General features: G+C 48.7%; 1 protein-coding gene across 4 annotated transcripts in view; it reads left to right on the plus strand.

Annotated features, from left to right (window-relative positions):
• The window catches only part of RALGAPA1 (Ral GTPase activating protein catalytic subunit alpha 1), a 575,362-nt gene that overhangs the window by 374,203 nt on the left and 186,843 nt on the right, over nucleotides 1-14,316 (plus strand). For all 4 annotated transcript variants that reach the window (XM_078659361.1, XM_078659359.1, XM_078659360.1 and 1 more), the window contains one exon: nucleotides 2,146-3,004. In XM_078659361.1, coding sequence (XP_078515487.1) covers nucleotides 2,146-3,004 — 859 coding nt within the window. The remainder of the gene's footprint in view (nucleotides 1-2,145; nucleotides 3,005-14,316) is intronic.

Here is a 14,316-nt window from a genome sequence, read left to right on the forward strand (position 1 = left end):
TCATGAGACAAGGCAATGTGGCTGCCTATGATCATGAGACAACGCAACGCTGCTGCCTATGATCATGAGACAACGCAACGCTGCTGCCTATGATCATGAGACAACGCAACGCTGCTGCCTACGATCATGAGACAACGCAACGCTGCTTCCTATGATCATGAGACAACGCAACACTGCTTCCTATGATCATGAGACAACGCAACGCTGCTTCCTATGATCATGCGACAACGCAGTGCTGCTGCCTATGATCATGAGACAAGGCAATGTGGCTGCCTATGATCATGAGACAATGCAACGCTGCTGCCTATGATCATGAGACAACGCAACGCTGCTTCCTATGATCATGAGACAACGCAACGCTGCTTCCTATGATCATGAGACAACGCGGTGCGGCTGCCTATGATCATGAGACAATGCGGTGCTGCTGCCTATGATCATGAGACAATGCAACGCTGCTGCCTATGATCATGAGACAACGCAACGCTGCTTCCTATGATCATGAGACAACGCAACGCTGCTTCCTATGATCATGAGACAACGCAGTGCTGCTTCCTATGATCACGAGACAACGCAGTGGTGCTGCCTATGATCATGAGACAACGCAACGCTGCTTCCTATGATCATGAGAACGCAACGCTGCTTCCTATGATCATGAGACAACGCAACGCTGCTTCCTATGATCATGAGACAACGCAGTGCGGCAGCCAAAGATCATGAGACAACGCAACGCTGCTTCCTATGATCATGAGACAACGCAACGCTGCTGCCTATGATCATGAGACAATGCAACGCTGCTGCCTATGATCATGAGACAACGCAACGCTGCTTCCTATGATCATGAGACAACGCAACGCTGCTTCCTATGATCATGAGACAACGCAGTGCTGCTTCCTATGATCACGAGACAACGCAGTGCTGCTGCCTATGATCATGAGACAACGCAACGCTGCTTCCTATGATCATGAGACAACGCAACGCTGCTTCCTATGATCATGAGACAACGCAGTGCGGCAGCCAAAGATCATGAGACAACGCAACGCTGCTTCCTATGATCCTGAGACAACGCAATGCTGCTTCCTATGATCATGAGAACGCAACGCTGCTACCTATGATCGTGAGACAACGCAATGCTGCTGCCTATGATCATGAGACAACGCAATGCTGCTGCCTTTGATCATGAATCAACGCAACGCTGCTTCCTATGGTCATGAGACAACACAATGCTGCTGCCTATGATCATGAATCAACGCAACGCTGCTTCCTATGATCATGAGTCAATGCAACGCTGCTTCCTATGATCATGAGTCAATGCTGCTGCCTATGATCATGAGACAACGCAACGCTGCTTCATATCATCATGAGTCAAGGCAAAGCTGCTGCCTATGCTCTAAAGCTCCTTCATTTCCTGGATTCACATGTTCCCAGTGCCAGCCTCTTATCCTTTTACTTAGCTCTCCTGTTGTTTCTGTTGCTCTTATGATCACAATGCTGCAAAGTGATGCTCCGTGTTGTTTGTGTTTAGAAACTGTTGATAAATCTGCATCTCTCCTCACTTATGTCTTCCTCTCTCATTTATGTTGCATACTTCACATATATTCCAATCCAGTGTCACACTGTGAACAGTCTGCTCCCGTATGTTACCAATCAGTTCATGGTGTTCTTCTACCTCCCTTCTGCACAGTGCTTTGAAATCCAGTTGGGTGGAATTTGTGCTTGATAAAGGAACAAACAAAGGAAACCCATCTCTCTGAGCTGCCCTCCCCACGCAACCTCCCTGTGCACTCTCGACCTTGCCTTTGTCATTCTATATGTGAGCCCAGGACCACTAGCATGGTGTATTCACTCCACGTATTGTGATAGGTTAATGCATATCCTTCCCTGAGGTTGTGGCCTGACACCCCCATCCCGGAGACTGGCACGTTTGGGGGAAAGGGGTGCTCTCAACTTATCCTACGTACAGATCCCTTGACATCCCTGGATCTTTAATTAACAGGGCAGTGCTCTTTCTATAGCGTAAGACAAGTGACGGTGAGATCCCCAGCTCTGCCAGTGGGACAGATGTTTCTTGGAGGTGGGCCACATGTGTTCTGCTTATTTGGCCCCTCTTCTTTTTCTCCCTCTGACATGTCTTCTTTCCCTCTGCAGTGAAGCCCCACATGCAACAAGGCCTGATCTCCGTTGCTGCTCGAACCGTTATCACTCACCTGGTCAACCACTTGGGCCATTATCCGATGAGTGGTGACCCCGCCATGCTGACCAGCCAGATCTGCGAGAACCATGACAATCTCTACAGTGAGAGTGGAGACTTGACCCCTGAACTCTTCCAGAGCCCCAACCTGCAACTCTTTGTTCTCAACGGCACTACCCTCCTCTCCTGCTTGCAGATCCGGGCTGAGGAGCCTGGGCCTGGTGGGGGTCTGGCGTCCGGGCTCTCTTCCGCCAACTCCATTGTCAGGATTATCATGAGAGACCTGTCTGGCAAGTACTCTTGGGAGGCAGCCATCTTGTACGGGACGCCCCCTCCTAGCAGTCCCCGGAAGCAGGCCTCTCTCTTGCCAGTGCACATTGAGGTTCCACAGGCGGAGCCGGCAGCCATCGTCAGTACAGAGGACGTGCCTCCTGTGGACAGTGGAGCCTCCCAGCCAAGGAGGAGAACCCGGGACGTAGTTCCGACATGGGACACATTGTCTGATGAGGATGATGCACTTGACGTCCTTCTCCAATATGTGGGCACCACTGGGCCGGAGTGTCTGCAAAGAACTGGGGTCCCCTTAAATGTGCCTGCTCCTCCGCCGGCTTGCCTTTCAGAAAAGCTGGAAAATGACGTTATCAACGCGATTCTAAAGCAGGATGCGGAAGAGAGAGAGTTTGTAGAGAAGCGCTCTTGGGACCTGATCATGAGCGCGATGGAACAGGAGGAGCCGGTGCCGCAGAAGCCACAGTCAGCCTTCTACTACTCCCGACTACTGCTCAGCATCTTGGGAATGAACTCCTGGGACAAGAGGTGAGGCTTAGGAGGGGCTGTGCAGGTCAGAGGTGAGGATTGTTGGAGAGATTCTACATTCTGGGGTCAGGGATGAGGACTGTGAGCTTTGGCATCCTAGGGGCAGCGGGGAGGAAAATATTGTGGGGTCCAGGGTGAGGAATGTGGGGAAACTGCAACACCCTGGGTGTTGGTTCTGAGGGCGGTGGTGGGGAGCGTGGGAGATCTTCTACATCCTAGGGTCAGAGGTGTGAGGAATGTGGCAGAGCTTCTACATCCTGTGGTCATAGGTGAGGTTTGCGAGAGCTGCACCGAGGTGTGGGGTCTGACCTCGTTGGTGATGAGTATGGAAGAGCTTCTACAACCTGGTTCGAGAAATTAAAACCCTGGGCGTGGGTTCTGAACTCAGTGCTGAGGAATGTGTGAAAGCGTCTACAACTGCGCTTGGGTTCTGAGGACAGAGCCGGGGAATGTGTGAGAAATTAGGGCTACGGATCCTGCAGTCAGAGGTGAGGAGTGTGGGCGCGAGTCTACATCCAGGGTGTGGGTTCTGAGGTCCGTGGTGAGAAGTCAATCAATCAGTCTGGGGATTTATAAAGCGTGCTACTCACCCGTGAGGGTCTCAAGGCGCTGGGGTGAGGGGTGCAACACCGGTTCAATCAAAGCGCCAGGTCTTTAGGTTCTTCCTGAAGATGTGGAGGTTGGAGGAACGTCTGATGTTCACTGGGAGCTCGTTCCGGGCTTTGGCTGCGACGTAGGAGAAAGCTCTTGCTGAGATTCTACTTCCTGGGGTCAGAGGTAAATCATGGGCTTGAACTCCTGGGACCAAAGGTTTAGCATTGGAGAGGGGCTGAGCACCCTGGGGTCAGAGGTCGGTAATATGGGACAACTTCTACATACTCGGGTCATATGTGAGGAATGTAAGCTGTGGTCATCCTGAGGTCAGATGTGAGGAATGTGTGAGAACGTCCACATACTGAACATAGGTCCTAAGGTCACAGGTAAGGAATCTGAGCTTCTGTATCCTGGGCTGGAACTCCAGAGGATAAGAGGTGGAGCTTGTGATGATTGCTTTACATCCTGAGGTCAGAGGTGAAAATGTAGGAGAACTTCTGCATCCTGGGTGTCAGAGGTAAGGGGTGTAATCTACATCTTGAGGGTTGGGTTCTGAGATCAGAAGGTGTGCATGAGAACATCTACATACAGGATACAGGATATATGTATTAAGGTCACAGGTAAGGAATTTAAGCTTCTACATTCTAGGCTTGAACTCCGGGGACAAGAGTTGAGGCTTGGGAGAAATGCTGTGCATCCTTACTGCAAAGCAATTTTTGTGGGAGAGCTTCTGCGTCTTGTCGTCAGAGGTGAGCAATGCAAGCTTCTAACTCCTGCACCTAGGTCCTAAAGTCAGAGGTGAGGAAGTGGGAGAGTTTGATCATTATTGGACTTGGGTCCTAAGGTCTGGAGTAAGGAATGTAAGATGTTAGAGGCATATGAGCTGCAGAATACATACTTGTGCTTAGATCGCCCTCTGGTGTTGAGCTCAGATGTTTGCAATTTGTTGTCTTGGAAGAAGTCTTTGTAGTCACAAGATAGGCGACTCCTCCTTTGGACGATAGTGCGCATGGGCATCGACACCATCCTTAGATTGTTTTTTTCCGCCATCGGGTTTGAATTGTAGTGTAGTTCCTATATTCCCATTAGGCTCTGCGCATTGGAATAGTATATACTACAGATATGACGTAGGACTGAGGTCGACTAGGTCTCTATCGAATAAGCTCAGAGGTCACTAGAAACGTTCTCGAATAAACAAGAAGGCCTGACGTAGGTAGTGGTTTCTCCAAACCTACCAGCTGCATGTCTTCTTGGCAATGACCTGGAAACCTCAGCATGGGCTGAGGTTGAATTGAAAACCCATGCAGCAATGCTGGAAATCCCTAAATTGGTGTGTATAAAAACAAGAGCAAGAGACGGTGAAAAAGATGTGTTGGAGCCTGAACGTATAGCCCAACCTTCCAAGAGAAAAGGTAAGAAGACTGGGTAACTAGCTTCTGTACAGCAAGAAGATCAGGACCCCTCTCCGAAAGGGAGAGGATTAGGACACCCCAGAGGGAACTGAGCCCATGGAGCTTGACCCCCACCAGGTTGAACTCTTAGGCCCATCGGGACCCTCTAGTGAAGAGCTGTGCCTTGGACAGCAGGACTGTCCAACTCTTGAAAGCCTGAGGCCGCAAGCTGCTGTACAGGAGAAGGGAGATGTTAGTGGTACCCATAGAGTTTATTGGGAAGAGGGACTACTGTACACTGAGGCCAGAGACCCCATACCTGGAGCCACTAGGCGAGTGGCAGTGCCTCAGACGTACAGGGAGTTTTTCATAACTTTAGCTCATGACATCGCCCTAGCTGGATATCTGGGCCAAAGCAAGACTTGGGAACGGCTATTTAGCCACTTTTACTGGCCCCAGATGCTCCAAAAAGTAAAGGAGTTTATCAGCTCCTGTGTCACCTGTCAGGCCAGTGGCAAGACAGGTGGCCCCTCAAAGGCTCCACTGATACTACTACCTGTGGTGGGGGTTCCCGTTGAAGGGGTAGGTGTGGACATTCTGGGTCCACTTGAACCTCCCTCAGCATCAGGGAACAACGTCATTCTAGCGGTAGTCGATCATGCTACTAGGTACCCCGAGGCAATTCCCTTTAGGGTTACTACAGATCTGCAGTAGCTAAGGCCCTCATTGGTGTATTTAACAGGGTAGGGTTTCCTAAGGAGGTGGTTTCAGACAGAGGTTCTAACTTCATGTCTGCTTACCCTAAACACATATGGAAAGATTGTGGAGTGCAGTTCAAGTTTACTACACCCTATCACCCACACACTTGTTGAGAGATTGAAAGGCATGATTATGGGGCTTCCTGAAAAACTCAAAAGGAGATTGGATGTCCTCTTACCATCCCTGCTTTTGGCTTATAGAGAGATGCCACGGACAGGAGCAGGGTTTTCCCCCTTTAAACTTCTGTTTGGCCATCCTGTGAGGGGACCACTTTGTCTTGTGAAAAAGGGTTGGGAAAAGCCTCTCCAAGAACCCAAACAAGATATTGTGGACTATGTGCTTGGCCTAAGGTCCAGAATGGCTGAGTACATGGGAAAGGCATCCAAAAATCTTGAGGCCAGCCAGGAGCTTCAGAAGCACTGGTATGACCAAAAAGCTGCACTGGTTGAATTTCAACCTGGGTGACAGGTGTGGGTTTTGGAGCCAGTGGTACCAAGGGCACTCCAAGACAGATGGAGTGACCCTTACCCTATCCATGAAAAAAGAGTGAAGTCACCTAATTGGTTCACCTGGGCACCTGCAGGACACCCAAAAGGGTTATTCATGTGAACGCCTTAAACTCTACAATGACAGGGCTGACATCACCATGCTCATGGTGACTGATGAGCATCAGCAGGCTGAGAGTGAACCTCTCCCTGACCTCCTTTCATACATCCCAAAATATGGGTCCGTGGATAGAGTGGTCTTTTCAAACACTCTCTCTGCCCAACAGCAGAATGATTGCAAACAAGTCTTGTAGCAGTATGCTAAGCTATTTTCCTTGACCTCTGGTCAGACAAACTGTTGTACCCATGATATGGACACTGGTGACAGAGTGTCAAGAACAAGATCTATCGACAGTCAGGCCACGTCAAGGAAAGCATCGAAGCTGATTTCAGTAAGATGCTATAGTCTGGGGTTATTAAGCCCTCTGAGAGCCCCTCGGCAAGCCCAGTGGTTCTAGTCCCCAAACCTCATCCACAGGATGGAAAGAGAGAAATTAGGTTTTGTGTGGACTATAGAGGACTCAACTCTGTCACCAAGACAGATGCTCACCTGTTGAATTCAGTAAAATAAAGATGAATACTCCTCGTTGTAATGTTCATGTAGTATATTTATTTTTGGGATTAGATGGTCAGGTACAGCATTCAAGTAGAAATGTAATCTGAGCACATAAATGACCCCAATAAGCATAATGTCTACAAAACATCACCAAAATGAAAGCGGTTGAGCACAAAAGTGGCTCTAGTAAAGTAGGCAATAATAGAATCAATTGTTTCAAAACGCATCACTTGCAAATCCACACAGACAAGAACATGGAACAGCATACATATATAACCTAGAACCAGAATTATAAGCATTGAGCATATAAATCGATATTTAGCACATCACAGTGCTTAAAAGAAACGTCATGACTGACACACCCACACTGTAAATTAAAACAATAATAATAAAGTAGGCAAATCCTTCACTTAAAGTACTTGAAACATGCACTCAAGGGTAAATTACAGCGCAAACAACACATTGCATAACTTAGGAAATATGCAGAATTGTTCACAACATCTTAAACATAACATATCAAAATAATTTAAGTAGTCACTGTTGTCTTCACAGTTGAAAGTTGTACGAACTAAAATCCCAATCAGTTAAACAAGTTGTAACTTCTCTGTAGGACGGATTACGTCAAAATCCACAAGGTGGCAGTATTGTCAAAAATTTGATATTGAACTGTCTCTCTTGATATTGAACTGTCTCTTGCAACCAAGTTAAGTATTCTGCGATCTCAAAGGCAAAACAAAGGTTGAAAGAAGAACTTTGTATAGTCATTCCCCTCATGTCAAACCATGCTGGCGAGTGAAATGCAAGCAGATAAATCTTGTACGCTAATCCTAAAATCACCTTAATTTATAGAAATGCCACGACATTTCAATTGCTTTTACGTGATTGGCAGTCATGAACTCCTCTGCAGAATACCACGTAACACTACACATTTGTGTGCTACTTCCGAGCACAATATGGCGGCACATACCGGAGACGCACGCCGATTGGCTCCAGGCACGCTGATGTAGTGCGGTGTCAACCAGCAGCTTGTGACATGGACGTCACAGAAGATCTCTTAGAATGTGCCAGGAAGATCCCTCGAAGAACTACATTCCAACTTCCTCAAGGCTGTGAGTTACGAAGCCTTGAGCGCGTGCGTGAACGTTTAAGAATTGCGGTGGCAATTTTGAAAGATGCACTCACCGCTTACATTATCACATGTTACTCCACACAAAGTGCAAAGTTTACAAGATGACGTAGTAATTAATACAAGGAGCTTCACCCAACTGTGGAAAAGCAGGTCAGCAGAAACTGCAAATGTAAGTGAAATATAAATGCAATTTTACTGGGCATAGAGTGCAACTCGTGAGACAAAGTGAATCCAATACCCAAAACGCCGAATTTCTCCCAGTCCAAGTAGAGCACTTCAATGTAACCAAGCCTTTAAACACCAGGTCGCACAAGTTGCGCAGGCAATAAACTGAAGTCACAAAGTGAGCTGGCCCTTTCATTTAAACAGGAGGACAGTCAGCAGCAGCAACGTTACTCACGTAAAACTCTGACTCACTAGATGAAAACAGGGAGTCATTTAAGTTTGCTCTAGTGCCAGTACCAGATGACTTAGTAGTAATATTACTTCAGCAAAGGTTAATACAATGCTCTGGGTTGAGACTGTCCGTTGGAACCAGACACCGGTGGGGCACCCAGACGCAGGAAAGTAATTTTAAACGTTTCTCATCTTGTCTTTGGTTGCAATGATGACCTCTTTAAATTCACTGAAGTCCTTTTTCTTTTAAATGGGTCCTTTTTCACCTCATCGCCAGTTTTGAATTCAGAAAAATAAAGATGAAAATTTCTTGTAATGTTTATGTAGTATATTTATTCTTGGGATTAGATGGTCAGGTACAGCATTCAAGTAGAAATGTAATCTGGTAAGAAAACCCCACCGGGAGCAGATATCATGGATGACATCACAGAGACATGACATAGACAAGCAGACACTAACACGAAGGAGTGACAAAGAGGTACCAAGAGCAGGATGTAACATCACCCTATCCCAAGAGCAGATGAATTGATAGACAAATTGGGGGCAGCCAAATTTCTCAGTACCTTTGACTTAACTGCAGGGTACTGGCAGATTGGCATGGCCCCAGGAGCAAAAGAGAAAACGGCATTCTCCACACCTCATGGGCCCTATCAGTTCACTGTGATTCCCTTTGATCTAAAGAATGCCCCTGCCACCTTCCAGAGGTTGGTGAATCAAGTCGCCGTACACCAAGGCGGCTCCCCTGACACACACAGGGAGTTAAGCCGAACACCACACGGCATTGCTGAGCCGATCACGCTTTTAAACTCTTAATTTGAAGTTTGTTATGAATTTGTGTTTACTCTTTTAACACACTGCTTAGCATAGCGCGCTGAGCCGATCACGTTTTTAAACTCCTAATTTGAAGTTTGTTACAAAATTGTGTTACTCTTTTAATACACTGCTTAGCATAGCGCATGACTAAATAGGCTGTTGGGGGCATTTTCGAGCCATTACTGGGCTCCTATTTACCTCGGGTTACCGACAAGGGAAAACCGGAAGGAACCGCCATCTTGGGTAGGGGAAGAGGGCACTTAGCGCTCTAGTGCGAGGGCGAACACAGGCCCTCGCGCTTCATAAATGGCCGCCCTCACTCGTCCGCGCAGCGGGCGCGCCGATGGCGCGCCTCGAGGCAAGCCCGTCTGGGCCCGTCCGGGCCAGTACGGACCTAGGGCCATATACGCTGCCCAATGCAGTGCGAGCACCCCTAATATACTCGCAAGAACAACTTATGCATCTAAGTCCCAAAGCCTCCTGCCGTTGTCCAAGGGGACTGAGGTTAGATGCGCTTTTCAAAGTCTGCGACCTCTGCATCAATGGGAGCAAAGAGGCTCTGAATGCTCCCCCTCCCAGGGATCCATTACGGCTGGCTCTCCTGAATTGTAGATCCTTACCGAGGCATTCCTTACATATTCACCACCTGATTTTAGATCATAAGTTAGATATTCTGTTCCTGTCGGAAACTTGGACAGCGGACAGTTCTGAATTCGATGTGGTGAACGCCCTTCCCCCCGGATTCTGCATCTTTTGTTTGCACAGACCGCTGGGTAGAGGGGGTGGGCTGGCTATCATATATAAGGATACATTGGCATGTAGGGCCGATGAAGGGTCCATTTCGGACGCGGAAAGTTGCAGCTTTAAGATCCAACTGTCCCCCAACGACTCGTTGTCGGGGTTGCTGATCTACCGGCCTCCGGGTAACATCAAACAATTCGCAAATTCTCTGCTTGAAGAGGCCCCAATGCTGATAGCATCGGCACCCAATTTCCTCCTGCTTGGAGATCTGAATCTCCATTTCGATTCACCGGAGGATAAAGTAGCGAACGATCTAAGATCTGAACTTGGGCTGGGGAACATTATCCTACATAACCAGGAGATCACTCATGTCAAGGGTCATTTACTGGACACGGTGTTTTCCAACATTCCCCTTCTCTCCACGTCGCCGCCCCTGCCTCTCCCGTGGACCGACCATTTCCTGATCCCTTTTCAAGTGGGTTTTGCCTCAGCTCCCCCTCCCCCTCCGGCAGCCACAGCACGAGTACCAGTGAGGGTATGGTCGAAACTCCCTATCAATGATCTAACCTGCAAGTTGACACAGACCATCCCGGTACTTAGTAGGGACCCGTTAGAAGCCGATGATGCCTTTTGTGATTGGCTCGGTTCGGCCTTAGATGCTGTACTTCCCCTGAAAATAGCTAATAGGAAGACTGGGGGCCCTAAATCCTCATGGTTCACCCCCGAGTTAGGTCTCCTGAGGAAAATCTGTAAAAAGAAAGAACGGGACTGGCGAAAAAACTGGGCAGTAAATACCAAAGAAGAGTACAGGGCAGCCATGAGAACTTATAAAGCGGCACGCAATTCCACCAAAGCGGCCTACCTTGAAGACAGGATAAAATCGTCAGCTAATTCCTTGAGTGAAACTTATAAAATTCGCAAAGAGCTGCTCAAAGTTCCAGTGCCCTCAGGACTCCCAGAGGGGAGCTCGGATCGCTGCAATCTTCTGGCCCAGTTTTTCGACCATAAAATCCAAAACATCATAGTCGGCCTCCCCAAGCCCCGACAGAGACTGGTCTCAGGGGAGATTTGCTTGGCCGCCGACAGAGCTGTGCTGGACAATTTTGCCCCGATTACTAGGGAAGCTTTTTGTAAAGAGCTGGCCGCGCAAAAAAGTGGTTCACCGATGGACCCCATGCCTATGTACATCCTAAAGCATTTTACGGATGTTATAGCAGGACCGGCAGTAGATTTACTTAACGCTTCCTTCACCTCTGGCCAGGTCCCCCCCAGTTGGAAGCGGGCTATAGTAAAAGCCCTGCTGAAAAAAGCTGGGCTTGACCCCGCCGATTTCTCCAACTTTCGGCCAATTTCCTTACTGCCAGGGATGGGAAAAATCGCAGAGAAATGGGTCAACCGGCAGCTCTCGTCCTTCTTGGAAACCAACGAGCTGTTGCGGCACTCCCAAACTGGCTTTCGGCCCGGTCAGGGTACTGACTCGGCGCTGATTGCTATGGTAGAAGAGGGCAGGTGCATCTTAGATTCAGGAGGATCAGCAGCTCTGGTCCTCCTGGATCTGAGTGCCGCATTTGACACGGTGGATCACAAGATCTTGATCCACCGGCTGGAAGAGCTGGGAGTAAGAGAGTTGGCGCTCACCTGGCTGACGTCATTCTTGAGTGAGCGAACATATCAAGTGTGCGAGGGCAATAGAAGATCAGTGCCCACCCCCCTTCAGTGTGGTGTCCCGCAGGGCTCATCGCTGAGCCCTACGCTTTTTAACGTCTATATGGCCCCACTGGAGGGAGAGGTCGCACCCTTTGGAGTGAAACTCGCAACGTATGCGGATGACACCCAATTGATTGTCTCGCTGTCGCTCGCAGAGAGCCACGGAGAAAAGTTTGCCGCCTGCCTTACCAACATCATGGCATGGATGGCAGACTCGAGACTCAAGCTTAATGGCTCTAAAACAGAGGTGATGCTTCTGGGAAATCTCTGTACCTCCCTCCCCAAATGTATGTGGCCTTTTTGTCTAGGGGATCCCCTGACCCCGAAAGAATCCATAAAAAGTCTTGGCGTCTGGTTAGAACCGGAGCTGTCAATGCACACTCAGGCGAAAAAAACTGCAGGGAGCTGTTACGGTCTGCTCCGTTTAATACGGAAAGCCATGCCCCTTCTCCCCCCAGACTCCAGAAAATTACTAGTACAGGGCCTTATTCTGTCAAGACTAGATTATAACAACGCCCTCTTCTTGGCAGCGCCAGAGTACACCCTTAACGTGCTCCAGAGGGCACAGAATGCAGCCGCCAGACTGCTGACGAATACAGCCAGAAGAGCATCAGCTAAACCGGCTTTGAAAGCGCTTCATTGGCTGCCCATAAGAGCGAGAGTGAAATTCAAAGCGCTCTGTACCGTGTTCAGAGTCCTCCAAGGGACAGGTCCTCCGATCCTAAAAGACCTGATCCGCCCCTACAAATCATTAAGAACACTCCGCTCTGGCGAGGAGAACCTGGTGGTAATCCCGAGAGCAAAAAGAGCAAGGACTGGGGGACGTCGTTTTTCAATAAATGCTGGCCAGCTGTGGAACTCCCTCCCAACAGCAATGAGGAAAGAACCCAGCTTGGCCAGATTTCGAAAAACTCTGAAAACTTTTCTTTTCCCCCATAACGACTAACATCTCAGGGTGCTGATCAAAGGAGTTCTGTCTGAGTGTACATTTAGCGCTGGGACGCTCAAGGGCAGCCATGCGCTTTAGAAATCCACTTTCATTTCATTTCATTCATTTCAAGTCCTTGCTGTATTGGAGTCCTTAAGTGCAGCTTATTTTGATGATATTGCTGTCTACTGTTCAACCTGGCAGGATCACCTAATCCACCTTGGGAGGGTTTTAAAAGCCCTGCAAACTGTAGGCCTAATTATCAAGGTATCCAAATGCCAGATAGGACAGGGAACTGTGTTGTACTTCGGCCACCTTGTTGGTGGAGGCCAGGTACAGCCCAAGATCCAGGCCATCCTGGACTGGGCAGCTCCAACAATCCAGACCCAAGTCAGGGCATTCCTTGGCTTGACTGGGTACTACAGGAGGTTTGTGAAGGGATATGGGTCCATTGTGGCTCCCCTCACAGAAATCAACTCCAAGAAGATGCCCAAGAAGGTAAACTGAACAGTTAGTTGTCACAAGGCTTTTGACACCCTGAAAAAGGCTATGTGCTCAGCACCAATTCTCAAACCTCCAGACTATGCCAAGCAGTTCATTGTGCAGACTGATGCCTCTGAGCTAGGGATAGGAGCGGTCCTATCCCAGACCAATGATGAAAGCCAGGACCAACCTGTTGCTTTTATATGCAGAAGGCTTCTCCCCAGGGAGCAGCATTGGAGTGCCAATGAGAGGGAGGCCTTTGCTGTGGTTTGGTCCCTGAAGAAGCTGAGACCATACTTGGTTGGTACTCACTTCCTAGTTCAAACTGATCACAGACCTCTCAGATGGCTAATGCAGATGAAAGGTGAAAATTCTAAACTGTTGAGGTATTCCATCTCCCTACAGGGAGCAGGCTTTGTTGTGGGACACAGACCTGGGACTGCCCATGGAGATGGACTTTCCAGGTTATTCTACTTTGAAAATGAAGACTCTCTAGGGAAAGGTTAGTCTCATCCTCTTTTTTTGTTGGGGGGTGGGTGCCCTCTTACTGCATGGTTGCCCCCACTTTTTGCTGAATTGCTGATGTGCTTTGACTGAGGTTGCCCTGGGCTCCTGCTAACCAGGTACCCAGGGCTGATATTCTTTCCCTAAAACTGCATTGAACCCTAAACCCAATTGGCATCGTTGGCCACAAGTCATCCCCTAGTAAATGGTACCCCAGGTACCCAGTGCACTGTGACCAGAGAAGGCCCCTAAGGGCAGCAGCACGTATTGTGCCACCCTTAGAGGTCCTGTACCCTGACACTCACACCCTGCCTTTGCAGGCTGCGTGTTTTGGTGCAGAACAAAGTGAATAGTGGACATGGCACACATCTGTGTGCCATGCCTACAACCCACTGCCCTGGCATAGATCAGTCACACCTCTAGCTGGGTGCACTATACTAGTGGTGAGGGTACAGGTGCATGAGCCCTGTACCCCTACAGTGTCTAAGTCCATTCTTAGACATTGTAAGTGCAGTGCTGCCATTAAGAGTATATGGTGCTGGGAGTTTGTCATTATGAACTCCACAGCACCATGATGGCTACACTGAAAACTGAGAAGTTTGGTATCAAACTTCTCAGCCCATTAAACCCACACTGATGCCAGTGTGGGATTTAAGGCAAAAAAGGCACACAGAGGGCATCTTAGAGATGCCCCCTGAAAACTAACCCACCACTACTGTTCAGGCTGAGTGGCTGCTTTCAGCTTCCACCACCAGACATGTTTCTG

The sequence above is a fragment of the Lissotriton helveticus genome, chromosome 9 (assembly GCF_964261635.1).
Source record: "Lissotriton helveticus chromosome 9, aLisHel1.1, whole genome shotgun sequence".
Taxonomy (NCBI): domain Eukaryota; kingdom Metazoa; phylum Chordata; class Amphibia; order Caudata; family Salamandridae; genus Lissotriton; species Lissotriton helveticus.